Raw genomic sequence first — 22,082 nt, 5'->3', positions numbered from 1 at the left:
GTTTTTTTAAGCCAGTGTGCACGAACCCTAAAAGACACCATTTCAGGCTAAATATATTGGCAACTGTTCTGGGAGATGCTCTGCAGTAACTTTAGTAATAACTTCCTTTCCAAGTGCTGACTATCACTATGCAGACACCTCAGACTCTATTGTGCCATGTGTCTTTTGTTGTTGTGGTCTTGGGGGGCTGTATCTATAGAATGCTGTTTTTTTAAATACAGATAAGAGGGGGAACCACGATCTGTCACAAACCATGCTCGTACTTCTGACAAATTTTTCACTACAGCAGTTCACTAACATGCACTAGAAATGCCTCACGTGTACATTATAAAGAGCCTTTGGCATGCTACATGCTAGTGCAGGCACCTCGGTATGACCACATACAGTACAGGTGCATCTCATAAAATTAGAATATCATCAAGAAGTTTATTTCAGTAATTCAATTTGAAAAGTGAAACACAGAGTGATATATTTCAAGCATTTATTTCTTTTAATTTTGGATAATTATGGCTTACAGCTAGTGAAACCCCAGAATTCAATAGCTCAGAAAATTTGAATAAAGGATTTTTAATACAGAAATGTCGGCTTACTGAAAAGTATGTCCATGTACAGTATAGGATGCACTCAATACTTGGTCAAGGCTTCTTTTGCATGCATTTCTCCATTAATGCAGTATGGCTTGGAGGCGATCAGCCTGATACCATGATCATTAAACCAGGTATTGATACTATGTTGCCATTGCTACATTTGGCTTTAGATCGCTTGTGTTTCTTCCAGGTGAAAAGAGAAGAAGCAGAGGGGGAAAAATGTGTGGAGCTCTACCTAGTGGCTGATTATGCTGAGGTAAGGCCTAATATTGCTCATATTTTGTTGATCTCATTGTCTGTTAAACTTGGTCTGAGCATCAAAGCTTAAAGTGATTGTAAAGTCCCTGGCTGGAGCTCCTGGCCACTCCCTTCTGTTGAGTGCCCCCACAGCAAGCAGCTTGCTATGGGGGCAACCGAGCTGAGTATCCATTCAGATACGGAGCTGAAGTTCGGCCCCGGGCCCCTCTACTGTATTTCCTGATTGGCTAACCGTTTCATTGACAGCAACAGCTGTGCCTCAGCCATTTAAAGCGGTAGTATCCCACTTTTTGTGACTTTTAACTACAGGTAAGCCTATAATAAGGCTTACCTGTAGGTACAATTAATATCTCCTAAACCTGCACGGTTTAGGAGATATTTGCACTGCATGCAGCCGCTGACGTGAGTGGCGCATGCGCTCTGAAGGTCCGGCGGACCTTCAGAGTTCCTTGCAGGGAAGTGCCGGAAAATGCGCGGGAGTGACGTCATCGCGGCTCCGGCCACTCACTGCGCCGGAGCCGCCAAACCCGGAAGAGGCGCTGAGGGATCATGTCAGCTCCCTCAGCGGTGTACGGGGGTCAGTGTCGGGGCTTCGTTCTAAGGTAAGTATTTCATAATGAGCTAGGGTTTTTTTTTTTTTTTTAGTTTACTACTGCTTTAAGTGAGAGAGTCCCAGATGGCTGAAGCACTGGTTGACATCGCTGGTTGAGAGTGGGCTCAGGTAAGTATTAGGGGGAGGAGGGGGGGGGGGCTGCACACAGAAGGCATTAAGTTAAAAAATCTTCTGACTTTACGACCCCTTTAAGGCCCCGTACACTTTTGTGTGACTTGTCCTGCAACTTGGGACTGCAAAGTCGCATAACAAGTCATACCCATTGATTTCCAATAAGTACCATTCATATCTGTGCGACTTCAAAGTAGTCCCTGCATTACTTTGGTCTGACTTTGTTGCAACTCGAGGTCCATAGACCTCAAGATTACACAGGCATTGCTTCAAGTCGTGTCAAAGTCGCGTCACTTTCAGGTCACACAGGTGTGAAAAGGGCCTTTAAAACTTCTGCTCAGAGAAGGCTTAAGCACTTCAGCTATCACCCCTGTTTACACCTATGGACCAGACAATATTTTTACATTTTCCACTATGTGTCTATTCATGAGGCTATAATTTTGTAATTGCTTGTGATACAGAATTGATACATTGTGGGGGGGGGGGGGGGAGCAAATGGGGCTTTCCTGTGATCCTAAGGTCTTCTGGGATGTTTTTTAATTTATTTGCATTTTAGGGGAAAAGAGTAAAAATGTATTTTTTTTCAAGTTTTATCAGCAATATTTTTAACACAATTCACATTACAGTGCAGAAAATGTATACATTTTATTCTGCTACTTGTCCTAATTACCTTAAGGCTGCTTTAACACTAATCTGTTTTTCTTCCGCTTTTGCGTTAACTAAAGGAAAACTTGTGACTATGTATTCCTATGAAACTCTTCACTCTGATCCCTTGCGTTATTTAAAAATCCTGCTTGCTGCATTTTTGGTGCAGGGTTGGTGCATTAAAAAAAAGCACCAAAAATGCACCTCCGCTTTGAAATCAATGGAAAAGTGCATAAACGCACATGCGGTGTGTTTTTGGTGTGCTTTTTTTTTATTCACGTGTTCTTTAAAAATCGTATTGCAAACAATGTAAAAACGCATATGCATTTTTGCTACAGATCAATGTAAAAGTAGCCTAATACTAAAATACACTACATTTTAGTACAAAAAATATAAGTTATTTACAAAAGAAATAAAGATTTTTTATTTTTTTTGAACACCACATAGATATATGTGGTGGAATAAAAGGGTTAATTAGGGTTTAATGATCATAAAGGAATTGTTTACACACTTAAATCTTTTGTGACACTGGTATACAGGTGCAGCTCGCTCGCTCTTAGATCTTTGCCTTTTGAGAAAGCTAAGATAAACAAAACAGTTACTTTGTAACTTTTTTAAACATTTACATAAGTTACACAGAATGATCACAATGATTGGCTGTCCCAGTGATCATTCACTGAGGATGCATTCTGATTGGCTCCCGATCTCTTTCTCCTGAGAGCAGGTCACAGGGGGACATGCACAGGGGGCATGTATGCAAGGCGAGACAGTACAGGAGTTGCCTTGTGTACCGTGATGGGGTTTTTATGGGAGTGTCTAAGTAGGTAACTGGTTAAAGAGTAACTCCAGTTTTGTTGAGGAAAAAAACATTCCCGTCTGGGTGATCTCTATACATTACAAGGATTTTAACAAACTTTGTTGCAGATTCCTACCTTTTGTTATTCTGAAAAAATCCCTGTGTTTGTATGTGCCGTGTGTCGAGTGAATCGAATGGGAGTGGTTTCATAATTCTCAACCAACTGCTGTACCTGCAGGGCTCAAATGAAGAAAATTGCAAGGGTCTGCATCCCTATAGACATGATTTCCTATTTGGTGTATCTCATCAAAATTGAAATTTTTGTTGCAGGGGATGCCTGAAATCTGACTTGTATCTTAGTGCAGACTTCTTGGAAAAGTAGTGAGCTAATCGCACAAGCAGGAGATTTTGTTTCTTGGGGGTGTTTTTTACACTTCCTAGGTCGCCATATTGCATTTCATTTTACAGAAAATGACAGGACTGCAGATTGAAAAAGAAAGATAATTTTTAATAACATTCAATTACAATATGACTTGTGTCGCAATTGTTTTTTTTCCCCACGTACTCTACCCCACTTCCCACTTTCCCCTCAGCAAACCCCCCCCCCCCCCAAAAAAAAATCCAGAATTAATCTGCATCTCCACAAAGCGCAAATTCCCTCTTCATGCCTAATTCTTTCCAAACAAAAATGCAAACGTTCCCCTCTCCTCCCAGTACAAATTTCCTCTGCTGAAACCCCCCACCCCCAGCACAAATCTTTGTTCTCCCCCCAAAATTCCCCCTTCCAGCACAACTCTTCGTCTCCCCATCTTCCACAAATCCTCTCTCCCATCACAAATCTTCTCCCCCCTCAAATCCCCACTCCCAGCACAAACTCTCTCTCCTCCCCCCTTCCACACCAATCATCTTTCCAATCTCCCCAAAATGCTAGTCCAAGCACAAATCATCTTGCAGCACTGCTCTTTGTTACCCTGCCCCCCGGGTTATTATGTCCACGAATACCTCCTTCCTCCCTGAACTTACAAACCTCTGACGCAGAGTGGCAGATGGCGGAGGGAAGGTATGTTATTCCTTCCAGGTTTCCCCTCATGTTGTGCAGTGTCATGACATGTTAGAGTCGTGGTGGAGCCCAGGCTCAGCTTCCTTGGTTCTGAAGTCTATAGTTGTGACAGGCAGCTTGCTAGGATAGATTCTTGCTGCTGCCTTGGCAGACAATAGCGGCTTCGGGGACCCAGGGCACCCAACAGGAGATGTGAAGAACATGCTCTGAGTACTCGGTTCCAGGGAGGTCATTGTTTAGGACTTTTTTTTTTTTTTCTGATTGGCAGCAGATCTGGTAACCAGGAAAACACACAGTCACACATTCCTACAGTTCTCAGCTGCAAGGTTTATTTAATGTTCTCAATTATAAGGGCATTTCACCTTTGGACTTTTAAAGTCCTCTTGCAGTCATGAGGAGTGAAGCAAGAGGTTTTGCTCAAATGCTTTCCTCGACTTCCCCACCAATCTTCTCCAAGTCATTGTACGGCCACCCAGCTATCCATCCCACACTTAGGTGGCGCTGCTCTGTTCTCTCCCGCTTGTCTCCATTCACAGAGTCCCCTTCTAGCTCTGGTAAAGGCGGCGGCCACCCAGCTATCCATCCCACACTTAGGTGGCGCTGCTCTGTTCTCTCCCGCTTGTCTCCATTCACAGAGTCCCCTTCTAGCTCTGGTAAAGCCGGCTGCCACCCAGCTATCCATCCCACACTTAGGTGGTGCTGCTCTGTTGTTCTTTCCCGCAAGTCATTGTAGTTGGAGCTTACACAAGGCTGAGGACTCTATTCCCACCCTCATTTGACTGGACCAATCACCAGCACTATCACATGAGAGAATGGGGAATGAGGGACATGCTCCTCCTTGTTGCATTTTCTTTACAGTATTGAAAAGAAAAGGGAACGAATGGCCCCCTTTTATTCATGGGGTGGTGGCAGGTGAGGATAGTTTAGGAAAAGAATAGGCAGAGTGTTAGTCGTTAGGCAGTTTAAAGCCTGTCAGTTTTAAGTTAAGCTGATTGGCCATAAGTTAGTTAGCTTACTCTAGTTTCTAGGTAGAATAAGCCCCTGACCTGTATGAGCCGGTTTCTCCCGCCTATGAAGAGTTCAATTTGATTGGCTGAAAGGTCGTCAAGAGGACCCATTTAAGGATCCCCTCACAGAGGAGACGTCACTCCGTCGGTCAAGCAGCGAAGAAAGAAGACAGCCCAGCGGTTCCAGCGGTTCCAGAGTCCATCGTCGGCGGGAGCAGTGGTCCACTGTCGGTAGTCCAGCAGGCGGTCGGGGAGGAAGAAATTCAGCGGCAGCTTTCCTGGAAGAGGAGAAGAGACGAAGAAGAGGAGTTAGGCGCCCCCGCTTACCTCAGCCGAAGATGAGCCTCCTCAGAAGATTGATCGAGCGGGCGGGAGAAGATGGCGGCGAAGACTGGCTCCGGCGGTGTTTCGAGTTGCCGCTCGTCGCGGCTTCCGAAGTGGCGGAAGTTGAAGATCGCGCAGGACCGGTGCAGACGGTGGCCGCCGGAAGAGACGTCGGAAGAGGATCCGGTGACGCGGCGGGCGCGGAAGGAAGAGCGTCATCGTCGGTGACGTCGGGCGTGGACGACATCACGGAGAGGGGTGTGCGCAGGCGCGCCACACCCGGAAGAACCGGCCAAGGAATCGGGCCGGCGAAGAGGCGGCGCACCCCGCGCCAACGGTTCTCCCCTCCGGCGGGCGTCCGGCGCGCCGGGAGGGGAGGTGAAGACTCGCCGCGGAGAAGACCAACGGGAAGACCTGCTCCAGGACCCGGAGCGAGGGCCCGGTCGGAGGCGGCGGGATCGTGCGGCGGGACCAGGAATCCGGAAGGGATCGCGCCGGCGAGATCAGGTGAGGGGATCTTCATAGACGCAATGCCTGCACCCACATTCCTCCCTAGGCCCCCAGGGATTTTGCCTACCACACAAGCCAGACGTTCAGAGTCTGGGCCATCTGGGATACAGCAGCCCGGGCCTCCAGCCCCTACTAGGGCCCCTAGGCCCCCCGGGACACAGCAGCAGGGGTCGCCAGCATCTGCCTCGAGCAGTGGCCCCCTGGGAACACAGCCCACACCGGATATGAGCACTGGGGGTGCTGTCGCTCAGGACGGTACCCCCCTGCCAGCCTTTGCTGGCTTACTTCAAAATTTTTTAAATGATTTTAGGTCTCTGATTGAGAACAGTACGGTTGCTGGGTCCTGCAGGACTGGTACACCGGCCACTGATACGGCAGTATCTGCCAACCCAGTTGGAGATTTGGGGTTATCACAGCATGCCCCTTCACCTAGGGATGTCTGGGTTCCTCATGTGGGCAATGTGGAGGTTGAACCTCATAGGCCCCAGAGCTTGCACTCTGAGATGTCTGCTTCCTATCTCCTGGCTCAATCCCAAAATTTACCTGAGACTTCCCTTAAGGAAACTCTCACCTGTGAAATGTCCCCGCTAGGTTTCCACCTATCCGAATCGGTTAAGGAGAGGATATGGCAGGGACATTTTATTGATATGTTGTCACTGTTGCCTTCGTCTAGGGATTTTGTTGCTAAAGGGGATAGGAAGGATGATGAGGAACGAAGGCGCCCTGTTTCCAAATCTTTCAATAACTGGTTGCAGGGTTTCTTTATTTTTTCATCAGTAATGTGTGAGAAATTCCCTACCAAAAGTGTGGGGCTTTTCCAGCACGCGGATATCATTTTAGAAGCTTACAAGAATTTTGGTGGGACATCATGGTTCCAGTATGACGTGGCTTTTCGCCAAAAACTAGCGGTGCAGCCTGCCATGAAATGGGGGACTAAGGATGTCAGCCTTTGGCTGGACCTTTTTCTTCCCCAGAGGTCTATTTTTTCCAGACAGCCCTTTCCGAGTCAACAGTCCCAAGCATCCTCCCCGGGTTTTCAATTTAGAAAAGGAGTGTGCTTCAACTTCAACGAATCCGTCTGTAAGTGGCCGGGTTCGTGCAAGTACCGGCACGAATGCGCCTTTTGCTCTGGGGCCCACCCCATTGCAAAATGCTTCAAGAAGCAAGGGGGTCAGGCACCGGGTTTTGGACACAAGGGCGGTAACCCCAGTGAACCTCACCGCCATGCTCCCGTGGCTCCAGCGCTACCCAGACAGGGTGAGAGCCACCCTACTAATTGAGGGCTTTCGGGATGGTTTCCCTCTTCCCAAGTTTTACGGTAAGGGTTGTAGGTTGGTAGATAATCTTAGATCCGTGGCGGGTTTGGAATCGGTTGTGGCCGAAAAGGTAAGTAAAGAAATAGATTTAGGTAGATTCGCGGGCCCTTTCTCTGTCCCACCCTTTGAGAATTTTAGGATCTCCCCTTTGGGCATTGTCCAAAAGAAGGAGCCTAATTCTTACAGGCTTATTCATCATTTGTCGTTTCCTTTCGGGGATTCCTTAAATGATGAAATAAGCGAGGATTTAGCTACGGTCCAATACTCTTCGTTTGACGATGCCTTGGTTAAATTAAGGGGTCTGGGCAAAGGGGTTTTGATGGCCAAGGCGGACATCAAATCGGCGTTTCGTCTGCTGCCGGTCCACCCGGACGCCTTTAATTCCCTGGGGTTTTTCTTTTCGGGTAATTTTTATTTCGACAGATGTCTCCCCATGGGATGTTCATTGTCATGTTTTTATTTTGAGTGTTTTGCCACCTTTTTGGAATGGGCAGTGTCGCTCCTTTGCGATTCGACTGACATCGTCCATTATTTAGACGATTTTTTGTTCTTGGGAAGGGCAGGGTCTACAGACTGCTCGCGCTTGCTGAATGGTTTTGTTCAGTTGTGCGAGCTGTTTGGGATCCCGTTGGCACATGAGAAGACGGCTTTTCCGTCTACTTGCATTCAATTTTTAGGCATCACAATCGACTCCGAAGAAATGGAATTTAGGCTCCCGCTAGACAAAGTGTCTAAATTGAAGTTTTGCCTGCTAACTTTGATCCGGAGACGTAAGGTTCGCCTTAAGGAGATGCAGTCCTTGCTTGGTTTGCTGGCTTTTGCTTCCAGGGTTATTCCCCTGGGTAAGCTATTTTCCAGGAAGCTGTATGCAACGATTGCGGGTCTGAAGTCGCCAAATTCTCACGTGAGGTTAACTCAGGAGGTCAGGGAGGATATGCTGGTGTGGTACCAGTTTTTATCGGATTTCAATGGCAAAAGTCTTTGGCAGGAAGAATTTGTTCTTGACAAGGATTTTTGTCTCTTCACCGACTCAGCGGGTTCGGTAGGCTTTGCCGCCATCTGGCGCACACATTGGTGTGCTGATCGCTGGTGCCAGAAATGGGTGCAATTGGGTTATACACGCAACAGTGTTCTTCTCGAGCTCTTTCCCATCGTGGTGGCCCTGGAGATTTGGGGCCATCATTTTCGGAACAGAAGATTAATGGTTCGGACTGATAACAGGGGGGTGATGTTCGCTATCAATTGTTTGTCTTCGAAATCCCCTCCTGTTATAGCCTTATTGCGGTATTTAGTAGCTAAATGCTTATCGTTTAATATTTGGATTAAGGCGACTTTTGTCCCCGGCAAAGATAATGGTTTGGCGGATGCTTTGTCTCGCTTACAGATGGAGCGATTTTTTACGCTGTTTCCGGAAGCGGACGAACAGAGCTGTCATTACCCGAGCCTCCTATGGCACATAGTCTAGACTTGGTAGCGAAGAACGTTTTGCGTTCTTTGGCTCCGGCGACCATGGCGGGATACCAATCAGCATGGTCATTATGGCTGTCGCATCTTCAGTCATTGGGTGCATCCCCCGATAGTTTTTCGGAAAATTTGGTGTTATCTTTTTTAAATTCGTTATTCCATAGGGAATATGCTTGGTCTCACGTAACCAAAATTCTGGCAGGAGTGTCCTTTTTCGTTAAGCTAAAAAATTTCCCTTCATGCTCTTCCTTTTTTACAGTGCGGCAGGCACTGAAGGGTTACCGTAAAGCGAAATTCTTGCCCGATTCTAGGAAGCCCATTACTGTCCCACTTTTAGAGAGATTGTGTGCGGTTACGTCAATCGTTTGTTTTTCCTATTACGAGTCGGTCCTTTTTCAGGCGGCTTTTTCGTTGATGTTTTTTGCAGCACTAAGGATATCGGAGCTCGTGCCGACGAGTAGGACGCTTAGCTCTGGTCTTTTTCTCTCGGATGCGGTTTTATCTGATGTGTCATGCTGCATTTTAATACGCTTCTCTAAGACGGATCAATTAGGTGTTGGGAAGCGCGTTATGTTGCACAGGTTTCTCAATTCTTCAATATGTCCGGTACGTCTATTGAAAAAATTTTTGACAATCAGATCGGCCGGTTCGGCTTTTTTGTTTAATCATCGGGATGGTAGGCCATTGACTGGCTATCAATTCAATGCTGTTTTTAAAAAATGTCTCGTTCAATTGGGTTTGGAAGAGGAAAGGTTAACTTCTCATTCATTTCGTATTGGTGCCGCTACTGAAGCGGCAAGATTGGGTCTCGGTGATCAAGTTGTTAAAAAGTTGGGCAGGTGGAAGTCGGATGTTTTTCAAACTTACATCCGCCCTGACACTGTTTGTTAAAAAATTTTTCAGGTCAATGTCTGGACGTGTGGATCATCGGACATTCTTTCGTGCACTGGGCTCGTGCACGAGCCAGAAGACGTCCTTATGGCGAAAACATCGGTCTGGATCCCAATTACTTTAGGGTTCAGTGGTTTAGCAAGCGAGGTATGCTGTGGTCGGAATTTCGTCCGGAAATTTTTAGACTACTGCAGTTTCTCCCCCCTCCGGATGTCTTGGTTGTACACCTTGGGGGGAATGACGTTGGCAGGGCAAGAACGTTAGACTTGATTTTTGCTATCCGGGATGACTTACAATTACTAAAGTCAACATTCCCTTTTTTGACCATTGTTTTTTCGGAGATTATACCTAGGCTCGCTTGGTTCAAGCACTGTTATTTGAAACCGCTTGAAAAAATCCGTAAGCGCGTGAACAGGGCTTTGGAGAAGCTGCTGCGCGTCGTTGGTATTTTATCTTTTAGGCATATAGAGCTGGAGGGAGGTACTAGTGGATTGTATAGGTTTGATGACACCCATCTATCAGACATTGGCCTAGATACTTTTAATGCCAATCTGGGCACTTGCGTGGAAGAGGCCGCGTGGTGGGGGTGTGCCAGGCGGGTGTGAGCCGCCTGCCTTTTGGATGTGTCAATTTATTTAGTTGAGTTATGACAACCTGGGTCGTTGGGACCGGGTTTGTTCTATACTGCTGTTATTTAAAGTTTAAAAGATTTATCGATCTTTAATGTGTAAAATAATAAACGGCCGCGGCCTCTTTCATTCCAAATTTAAGTATGAAGGTGTCTTTTTTAATAGTTATAAGTAAACTTAAGAAAATCCTGCCTACTACCCCATGAAAAGAAAAGGGAACGAATGGCCCCCTTTTATTCATGGGGTGGTGGCAGGTGAGGATAGTTTAGGAAAAGAATAGGCAGAGTGTTAGTCGTTAGGCAGTTTAAAGCCTGTCAGTTTTAAGTTAAGCTGATTGGCCATAAGTTAGTTAGCTTACTCTAGTTTCTAGGTAGAATAAGCCCCTGACCTGTATGAGCCGGTTTCTCCCGCCTATGAAGAGTTCAATTTGATTGGCTGAAAGGTCGTCAAGAGGACCCATTTAAGGATCCCCTCACAGAGGAGACGTCACTCCGTCGGTCAAGCAGCGAAGAAAGAAGACAGCCCAGCGGTTCCCCTCCCACCCCCCCCCCTTTTTGTTTGTCGCGGTCAGTTTGTTATTTTAGGGTCACCTTCGGTCACGTCGAAGGAGGACGTTTGTTGTATTTTAAGTTGGATGTGTCAATTTATTTAGTTGAGTTATGACAACCTGGGTCGTTGGGACCAGGTTTGTGCTATACTGCTGTTATTTAAAGTTTAAAAGATTTATCGATCTTTAATGTGTAAAATAATAAACGGCCGCGGCCTCTTTCATTCCAAATTTAAGTATGAAGGTGTCTTTTTTAATAGTTATAAGTAAACTTAAGAAAATCCTGCCTACTACCCCATAAAAATGTGTCCTGCTCACCAGTGTTTACTTTGTGAGATAGGCAGTGTGAGTGTTACCTTCTTGTGGTTCTCTCCTCCTTACCTTCCCCTCTCCATTTAGATAAAGAGGAATGCTCAGCCACTCTTTGCTTTTGTGTTCTGGGAGCACTGTGCAGTTCGAAATGCCAAAGGGCTGTTGGATTTTGCATGCACATCCTGCTATTTTTCTATATCTGTGCATAGAGCATCATCAAGTAAAGCCAGCCACACGCATTACAATATGATTGTACAATCCTCTTTAGAGTCACCAAAAACTGTGTCGAAATATGGCCTACCTGATTAGATCCAAAGTAAGTGAATTGTGTTTAGGTAAGCCCTCACACTGCATTGCATAATCAATAAATTGAAAGGAGCTTGTTCAAACCAATATGTAACATGTTTGGTCAGTTTAAGACCGAAGCTGTCTCGACTGGAATCCCCATAGAGATACTGGCCATTAATGTAGTAAATTATCTGAGCTTTAAGAATGTTTAGTGGATTTGATGGCTAAACTAATCTGCTCTTTGTTTAAAAGTACTCCAAAGTGTCAATTCTCCATTCTGGCCTCTGACCAACAAGAAGCTTACAAACATTCTGAGTAAATTAACATAATGCATAAACGAAGCAGACCGTGTGTAAATATGTCCACAAGGGTGTCAGTGATCCCGGGAAAGGAGCCAAGGGTATATTGGCTTCTAGGCCATTTAGTGGGATCAATAGCATGTTGCATGTTTCCTGGAGATGACAGCTATATATTTGAAGTAGAGCTCATTTATTGATTTCTTCTCATTTTCCTAGTTTCAGAAACATGACTCAGACTTGGAGCAGACCCAGAAGAAAATGCTGGAGGTTACCAATTATATAGATAAGGTATGAGTTTTAAGAAACACTATGCTGTCTTACTTGGTTGTTAAAACACAGTACTAGTACTTACTAAGTAAGACCTCACACATGGGTCTCGGAATGGGTTACTTCGCTTATTTTCCCTGGCGGCCATGGCAAAAAAAGATTGTTGTGCTAAAAAAAAGTTTGGAACCATCATCCCACCTGGATGGTGCTAAGGCACATGTGGGCACCTCTGACAGCTGTTGGTTGCAGAATGTATCAGAGGTTTTCAGTGTTAAAGGACTGGCATCGCCACATATCAGTGTGGGACTGTTTTTTTTGGGCACAGAAACTTCAAATGGCAGATAAGGTAGATGAGACCTCATACATGGTTGTCAGAATGGGTTACTTCGCATATGTTCCCTGGCGGGCATTGCGAAAAAGCTTGAGACAAAAAAAGTTTGGAACCATCACCCCGCTTGAATGGTGCTGAAGCACATGTGGCCACCTCTGACAGCTGTTAGTTGCGGAACGGATCAAAGATTTTCAGTGTCAATGGACTGGCATCGCCACATATCAGTGTAGGACTTGGGCACAAAAACTTCAAATGCCAGATAGGGTAAGTATGTTGTGGCAGGCTTTAGTTTAGAGTTGGGTATTAGGTTAAATTAGTCCTAGTTAGGTCCTAAGATTAAGTTGTCCTATAATGAGACCCAGTGCCCCTTGATGAACGGCTACACTCACAAGATGATTGTCATCCAGTCATAATGTAACCACACTCCAACTATGATAGCACTCTGCCCATTGGCCTTCTAATTTGTTAGGCACCAAATTAATCTGCTGCCTGCTGTACCTGGGTTTCAAACACATACTGACTAAAACAATGACAGTATTTTATTACGCCTTCTTATCGGTCATAAAAAAACAGGAATCCAAACTATGCTGATTTAAAACCCAGCTTTTTTTTTTTTTAACCCCCAATCTTTATTTATTTTTTCATAGGAAAATAGTACCCTACACTACTCACACCCTTCATGTTCCAACACTACAGTCTGCATTTTTCTCCACCTCTGACCACAATCATTACCAAGGCTGTCATTGATATGCCATTGGGGTTGTGTCCTCAAAAAGCTAGATGCTGAAGAGAATGTCTCTACATGAGCACCATTCTCTGCAGTGTTTAGAACAATGCACCATGAGAAAAAAAGGAAGATGATCCTGCTTGTCATGTATTGTAGATAGGTTAAAGAAACTTTAACTTTTAGTTATTGGTGGGGTGGAATTTAGGGCAGGCTATAGGTGGTAGGGGGCTGGAAACACAGCAATGGATTTAATCCTTTCAGGAAATAATTTTTGCAAACTAGTATGCATAACAGAAAAACAATCAATATATTTCATCACTAGAATTGCTGGTGGCTATACAAGATTTGACCTGTGAACTTTTATTATGTTACATTTGTGAGTGGAAAGCTGTGACAAACCTTCAGAATGATTGCTTCTCCATATGAATGTTATAGGCAAAGCGGGTGGCACCTATTTGAAATAATACATTAAAGATACAAGCATTGAAAGGACACCATAATACAGTGCATAAAGCTTTGAAGGTGATCTGGTATTCACGTGTGCCACAGCTACAATACATGTGTTACCCTAGCTGTATATTCCAACTGTATAGTTCTTTGTATACCATAATCATTTATGCAGGTATACTATTTGAAAGTGCTGATAATAATTTTCAGCAGATTTTTGAAGATTTCTACTGACAAGCTGCATTCTCACATAGGAAGCAGCAGAAAAATGGTTTAGCTTGCTTATTTTCTGGGCATGTCTGTTTTAATTTATTTGTGCTATTGACAGGGTCATTTTAATAAAGGCATTGGAATCATAGCTTATGATGCGCATAATAGCCAATCAGATGTCAGTTTAGGTTTAAAAGTTAAAAGCATCAGATCAGTGAAAGATGAATACTGATAGGCTTATATGGGATAGTGCACTTTGCCTATTTCACGTAGCCTTATTGAATAAGTCCATGTGAATGTAAAGAGCCTATAATACACAATGCAATATCTATATTATTTTGCTTTAGGGGTTTGTCAGGGTTCTTCCAGCCTAGTTCGGTGTTCCTTTTGGTTCAATCTTGGGTCTTTCACTTTTTAGCATTTACAAGTTTCCACTTGGCCAACTGCTTAGATCACATGGGCTCAATTATCACTTCTATGCTGATAAGACTCAGATAAAAAAACCACACTAAACCGGATTCTACTTTGGCTGCTTCTCTCCTATCTAACTGTATTTGTGATATAAAAAATATGGATGGCCCACAATTTCCTTTAATTAAACTGTAACAAGACTGATGTTATGCTTCCCCCCCCCCCCATCAATTATGCAAAGCCAGCCTGGGTAGCCTATCTACAAATGGCACAGTGCATGAGCTTCAGTCTAAATTGAAAAATCTAGGGGTGATGTTTGATGCTATTGTAACCTTTGATCCAGATGTACAAAATGTTGTCGGAATGTCTTTTATTCCACTTGAGAAACCTTGCTTGGTAACATCCTATGCTATCATACACGGTAACTGAAAAGCTGATCCATACATTTGTGTTCTCACGACTTGACTACTGCAATCAGTGCAATGCTCTAACCTAAATCCACTATTAATTAACTACAATATGTACAAAATTCTGCAGCCAGAATCCTGACGAGGTATGATACAAGTGAACACATCACCCCTCTCCTGGAGTCCTTGCACCCATTATCTTTCTGAACTTTTTTCAACTTACCCCGACCCTCATAACCCTGTTCTTCAAATTCTGGTCTTCTACTCACCTACACTCAATGGGAGATAGAGCCTTCTTCTGCTATGCCTCAAAACTCTGGATTTCACTTCCAAAGAGTCATCTTCTCTAAACTCATTCAAATCAAATCTAAAATTTTTTTTCTTTAGACCAGCTTTTACATAAGGCTTCATGTACACATAGAGTATGTGAAGAAGATCCGCGCTTAGGATATACTAGAATCTAAATGAAACTGGCTGCAGCCCACCTATATAACTATAATCCTAACATATATAGTAAAGATTAAAAAATTGAAAAAGGTGTATGGCGCTGCCTGTGTGCTCTTACTAATTAATAAAGATTCTTCAAAAGTGCCACAGTGCAATAAATATATACAATATGTAACTCCTTGTTATTAATGGTGAAATTAATGAAGTGGTATAAAAAACTGGTGATAGTGATTAAAATTAGATGATGGAAAATGGTGTGAATGGTATTCCTTAAAGTGCTCTAAGGTCCTAAATAGGACCTAATAACATGAAAATTAATAAAACAAATAGACAAGCCGTAGCTTGTTAAAGTGATAAGTGACGGGTGTTGTAAAATATATGTGGTGATAATACAAAGAAGATGAAAGAATCTTTCATCTTCTTTGTATTATCACCACATATTTTTTTTCAACACCCGTCACTTATCACTTTAACCTCCTAGGCGGTAATCCCGAGCGTGACTCGGGGTTGGTTTTTCATATCAGGAGCGGTAACCCCGAGTCACGCTCGGGGTGGATTGCAGAGAGCGCAGCGGTGTTCTCTTACCTTATCCTGGCGATCCAGCGATGATCTCTCATTGCTGAGATCGCCAGCCGAGAGTCCCGCCGCTCCTCCGTCCCTCCGTCAGTCTGATCACTTCCTAGTTCCATTCCCTGCAGCAGCAATGCTGCATGGGAGCGGAACTAGGGAGGGAAATTCAAAAAAAAAAAAAAAAAACGTTGCACAAAACACATTTTGTATTATATATGCATATATGCATATATATGCATATATATATGCATATATATATATATATATATATATATATATGCATATACATATATGCATATATATATATATATATATATATATATATATATATATATATATATATATATGCATATACATATATGCATATATATATATATATATATATATATATATGCGCATACATATATATATATATGCATATATATATATATATGCACACACACACATATATATATATATATATATATATATATATATATATATATATATATATATATATATATATAAAAAATTATATTATTGATTCAATTATAATTCATGCGTTATATATTATATATATATATATATATATATATACACACATATATCTATAATATATAACACATGAATTATAGTCTAATCAATAATATAATTTTATTATATATATTATATATTAAATAATAAAATAATATTATTGATTCGATTATAATTCACATGTTTGTGTTTCAAATTTATCACATCTGGGATGTCTACTAGAGTCTTGTTTTGGTCAGGTATAAGTCAGTAATTACTAAGAATTGTAGGCCTATAATACATAACACCAAATTTCCATGAAAACAATTGTACCGCTTTTGGTATGTAATTCCTGACATAATCATACCGCCAGGGAGGTTAACAAGCTACGGCTTTTCTATTTGTGTTATTAATTTTCATGTTATTAAGTCCTATTTTGGACCTTAGAGCACTTTAAAGTGGAGTTCCACCCATTTTTGGAACTTTAGATCTATGTAATCCCCTTTAAAATGGCTTTTACCAATGGAAACTTTTTTTTTTTTTTTTTGCTAGTAAATACCTTAATTTCTGCTTTATTCCTCCTCTCCTCACTTCCGGGTCCGATCGGCGATGACGTCATTCGGCGATTCGCAGTGTCTGCTGGGATGTATTCTATTCCAGAAATCTCGCAGTAGCTGAGCTGTAGTGAGCCGTGCCTGCCCCGCCTTCGCCCCGCCTCCTCTCATTAAGTTGTATTGTATGAATGTATTAAGGCCGTTCTCTGCCCCGCCTCCGCCCCGCCCCGCCTCCTCTCATTGGTTGTATTGTATGAATGTATCGAGGCCGTTCTCTGCCCCACCTCCGCCCCGCCTCCTCTCTTTGAGTTGTATTGTATGAATACAACTCAATAAGAGGAGGCGGGCAGAGGAGGCGGGGCGGAGGCGGGGCAGAGAGCGGCCTTAATACATTCATACAATACAACCAATGAGAGGAGGCGGGGCAGAGAACGGCCTTAATTCATTCATACAATACAACTTAATGAGAGGAGGCGGGGCGGAGGCGGGGCAGGCACGGCTCACTACAGCTCAGCTACTGCGAGATTTCTGGAATAGAATAGATCCCAGCAGACACTGCGAATCGCGGAATGACGTCATCGCCGATCGGACCCGGAAGTGAGGAGAGGAGGAATAAAGCAGAAATTAAGGTATTTACTAGCAAAAAAAAAAAAAAAAAGTTTCCATTGGTAAAAGCCGTTTTAAAGGGGATTACATAGATCTATGTATTCCAACCTATTAAAAATGGGTGGAACTCCGCTTTAAGGAATACCATTCACACCATTTTCCATCATCTAATTTTAATCAATATCACCAGTTTTTTATACCACTTCATTTATTTCCCCATTAATAACAAGGAGTTACATATTTTATATATTTATTGCACTGTGGCACTTTTGAAGAATCTTTATTAATTAGTAAGAGCACACAGGCAGCGCCATACACCTTTTTCAATTTTTCATGTACACATAGCCTGTTATGACCGCCAGCCGTGGGAAAATGAAAAACTTGTCAAAATTGCGTGAAAATATTCCTACAGTGTCGTTGGCAGTGCTTGTGTTGATTGCTGAAATGTACAATATGGCCCCAGCATTTTGGCCGGGCTGCTGCTGCACAGACTTGAGGGGAGAGGCAGACCCCTTCAAGAGCATGTGGCATTGTAGGGTGCTGTGTCCATCAGTGAATGGCAGTTAAGCAGGAGAAGGGTGATGTCAGATCCCTCTGCTCCTCTTTCTCCTGCCATCAGTGTCATCTTCTCTAAACTCATTTAAATCAAATCTAAAAAACCTTTTTCTTTAGACAAGCTTTCACATAAGGCTTCATGTACACATAGCCTATTATGACCGCCGGCTGCGGGAAAATGCAAAACGTGGCAAAATTGGTCAAAATGTTCCTATCCTGTACACAATTCGTCTGCGTTCAAGAGAGGGAGGTTGAACTTCCCCTAACCACAGCAGCTCCTAAAACGATTCTAAAAGTCCATGTGTGCATGGACACATAGGCTTTTTTATGGAGTTGAGTTTAGGAGCTTTGGCAGAAAAGAAAAAGCCAAAAGCTCCTTAACTTAAGTTTAGTAGCTGTAGTGTACAGGAAGCCTTATTGTCCCTTTGTCTTCTGTTTTACCCTGTGTATTTTTTGTTTCACTTATCTTTGTGAAGCACTTTGAGAAGCTACCTTAAGACCCCGTTCACACTGGGGCGACGCTACTTGCCGGGGCGACCTCACAGGTCGCGGTGCGCAGCTCGCACCGCGACCTCGGAGCGGCCGGCACGGACTTCATATCATTGAAGTCAATGCAGGTCGCTCCAGGTCGCCCCAAAGAATCTCCGGACCCTTTTTCTAAGTCCGAGTGACTTGTGTCGCTCCTATTAGAACGGGTCCACAGCTTCTCTATGGCAGGCGACCTGTCAGGCGACCCCAGTGTGAACGGGGTCTTACATGCACTATATAAAATAAAGTGTATTATTTATTAATTTTTTGTTTGTTTTTTTCAGTTTTACAGAGCACTAAAGATTCGAATTGCATTGGTTGGGCTGGAGATCTGGACTGCTGGAGATAAGTGCAATGTTTCAGAAAACCCATATATGACCTTACGTGCCTTCCTGTCCTACAGAAGAAAGATCCTACAGCAGACTCCGCACGACAATGCACAGCTTATAACGTAAGATTATTGTGATGTTGGTATGACACTATGGTTTTCGTTCTAATGCATCCTCAGAATTTTAGGTTCAACAAGTGAAAATAATGTCTATAATGTCAACAGTGAACTTCAAGCAAACCGCTAAATACACAGATGAAATACATATATGGGAGCTGTTTTACCTGCCAGAATATTTGTATCTCTGTCCATCCAGCTCTGCCACAAAACACCGCCCTCCCTAGCAGGGCAGGAGACCTGATTTTTATCTGCTGTAGTTTATCTACACTAATAAGTTTGTCTTCACTAATGCTTACAGATCCCCTAGCCATCCCTAGTTTGTGACTGGACAGTGAAATGAGAAGCAGTAGACTGAAGAGCTCACCTCTATGTCACCCTGCTGTCTCCTACTATTAGCATGCTCCTTGCATTGCAATACAACTTATTGGCTCATTGTGCTGATTATTCCGTTATACACTGCTTTACTTGGTATTATTATTATTTGCATAGGCCTTGTTATGTTATTGTATACATTGGAATACTGCTAACTGTATTTATCTTTTGTTTCTGCAGCGGGCGATCTTTTCACGGTACAACTATTGGGCTGGCCCCACTTCAGGCGATGTGCTCTTCCTATCAGTCTGGAGGTGTAAATATGGTAAGAAAATACAAATCTGATTTCATTTTTGTAAACCAGCATAAAAATAGCTGCTGCAATGCACAGTCAGTTTGCTAGAGGCTGCTTCAAGAAAATTTCCAGATTAGGTAAAAGTAGAAGTACCACTTACCCTACTATAAGTACCTGCCTCCCCAGCCTTACTTTGTTTAGCAAAATTTTTCTTTCAGTAATTCACTCGTAAAGCGATACACTACATTATGGCACTGGACAGGGCTAAACAAATCCCAGGCGCCAGGTCACCATGGCGACTAGCAATTGCATCCTGGCGCCTCGGATTTTGTCAGCCATTCACTGTTGGCACCAGGCGTTTCTGCATTATCGGGTAGGCGGTGCGGGCGCCTACCCGGCTGCAGTCTCACTGGCTCCCTTACATGCTGATCACCAGATCCCAGCCAGTGATTCATGGCTGGGACTTGCTGATTGTCAGAGTGATTGAAAGGGGAGAGATCTGTGTTGTAAACAACACAGATCTCTCTACTGACAGCAGGGAAGTGCCAGGGAGACAAAACCTGGCACATCCCTAAGTAAAACAGTACACAGTGCAGTTACAATACACTCCCTAGGCACACAGTTAACCCTTTGATTGCCCCAGATGTTAACCCCTTCCTACCCAGTATCATTAGTACAGTGAATTTTATTAGCACTGATAACTGTGTTCGTGTCATTGGTGATGTCAGTGTTAGTAAGCCCAGTAATAGTATAAAAATAAAATTCCAGTATAGAGATTCTATTTACTTTATTTCTTATGGAATATGTTTTATAGTAAAATGTAAAAATTATTGTTTTTTTTTTTTTTTTCAAAATCTTCTGTCTTCTTTCATTTATTACACAAAAAATAAAATAAAAACATTGGTGATACCGAATACCACCAAAAGAAAGCTCTATTTGCATGAAAAAAATTATATAAATTGAATTTGTGTACAATGTTGCATGACTGGGCAATTGTCAATTAAATTAGCTCAGCCCCTTATGCAAAAACATCTCCTAACTTTTTTTAGCTGGCTCCTAGATTCAAAGTGATTTTTTGTCAAGCTCTAGCACTGAATGTGATATGGTTGATTTTTCACAAAATATCATTAGTATGTGCTGTTTGTTTCATTGAGTGGCATATTTATTGGTAGATCATTTTTTTTTTTTCAAACACTGTATCACCAAATCAATATTACCTTCATTTACTCTTATAGGATCATTCAGACAATGCAATTGGAGTTGCAGCTACAATGGCCCATGAAATGGGACACAATTTTGGTATGAACCACGATGCTGCAGGCTGTTGTACAGCCAAACCTGAAGATGGAGGCTGCATCATGGCCGCTGCTACTGGGTGAGTCAGCAATCCTTATGTAGTACAGTGTCTTCTGCTAGTTATGTAGCATTATCACATCCTTCACCAAGCCTAAAGGCTAGGAATAAACAGGACAACTTCGTGCCAATGCAATAGCTCAGTATGATGCCAAGGCAATCGGTTACGATTACTACTTTTGTCAGAAGCAATTGTTATCATATATGTTGGACCATGTGGCATTTCACTGTACATGGTGAACCATGTGATTTGGCCTGGCCATGCAAATATCTCCATGCAACCTGGTCCTCTTAATGAGAAGAGGGAAAGAGGGTATTAAAAGGGTATGTTTGCTTCTGTGGGCAGATCACAAGATAAATCACAACAGTACTTAGTATGTGCAGACAATGGGCAGATATCTCCTTGTCCATTTTCCTGAGGAAATCTTCTGGTCTGTGGCTATAATGTAATTATATCTTACCTAAAGTTGTGTAATGGACACTTTGTGGGCTGTGAGCCACCTAGATACACTGTGGCAGCTAATCATGTATCCGTTAATGCTACCGTTTGGATCTTCATGTAAACATGTCGCTCAGAGTCCCTGATGCAGATGTCCGCTGCATGCACATGCTGTTTTCTCAACAAAAATTAAAAAACCCAGTGGTGATCAAATACCACCAAAAGAAAGCTCTATTGTGTAAAAAAATGATATTTGTGTACAGTGTAGCATGACCCGCAATTGTCTGTTAAAGTAGAGCAGCGCCGTACAGCAAAAATGCTTTGCTAGTTACAAAAAAAAAAACGTCTCCTATATTTTTTTAGCTGGATCCTAGATTGTTAAGCCTTGATTGAAGACATATAAAAGCCAATGGCTGAACCTTAAATTTAAAGCGGTTGTAAACCTCAGACATGAAAATGAACAATGCATATCCCTCTATAGTGTGTACTTGTCTCAATAATGGGCACAAAGTGTCATTTTTGTCTGATGCTCCATTCCTCTGCATGAATCACTTCTGACAAATTTTCTTGACATCAAGAGAAAAAAGGTGACAGGGGAGGGAGCTCCAGCTAATTGACAGCCTCAGCTCTGTTCCTGTGTGCTGTCAGAAGGAGGGGCTGTCCCTTTCCTCCAATCAGCTCTCAGACCTCTCCTCACTTAGCTCTGCAGAGTGTAATTTCATCTCGTCGCCTCTTGTTTTCTGAACTTTCAGACAAGCTTTTGGATTTTTTAACAGATGAAGCGAAGACTAAAGATAGACAGGTACAACCTATGTAGGAAGATTTGTATCACCTGAGGCCAGTCACTTCACTGGGTATATGTAAGGGTTTACAACCACTTTAAGGTCCAGTTGTATACTTTTTTTTAATATGCTGTATTGACTTCTACTTTAGGTTGGCAACCCCTGGCATACTACACTTGATAGTCTTAGTTGCCCAAAAAGAAGAAAAAGGGATTTATGAATGCAGAAAATTTGAATTTTGTTG

General features: G+C 42.9%; 1 protein-coding gene across 1 annotated transcript in view; it reads left to right on the top strand.

Annotated features, from left to right (window-relative positions):
• ADAM19 (ADAM metallopeptidase domain 19) overlaps nucleotides 1-22,082 on the top strand; it is a 159,006-nt gene that overhangs the window by 118,571 nt on the left and 18,353 nt on the right. The window contains exons 7-11 of the mRNA XM_082254624.1: nucleotides 778-843; nucleotides 11,874-11,945; nucleotides 18,494-18,660; nucleotides 19,210-19,294; nucleotides 20,500-20,639. Of these exons, the coding sequence (XP_082110750.1) occupies nucleotides 778-843; nucleotides 11,874-11,945; nucleotides 18,494-18,660; nucleotides 19,210-19,294; nucleotides 20,500-20,639 (530 nt within the window). The remainder of the gene's footprint in view (nucleotides 1-777; nucleotides 844-11,873; nucleotides 11,946-18,493; nucleotides 18,661-19,209; nucleotides 19,295-20,499; nucleotides 20,640-22,082) is intronic.

The sequence above is a fragment of the Pelophylax lessonae genome (assembly GCF_965119305.1).
Source record: "Pelophylax lessonae genome assembly, chromosome: 4".
Lineage (NCBI taxonomy): Eukaryota > Metazoa > Chordata > Amphibia > Anura > Ranidae > Pelophylax > Pelophylax lessonae.
Note: the sequence above shows the minus strand (reverse complement) of the source record. Positions and strands in the feature narration are given on the sequence as shown.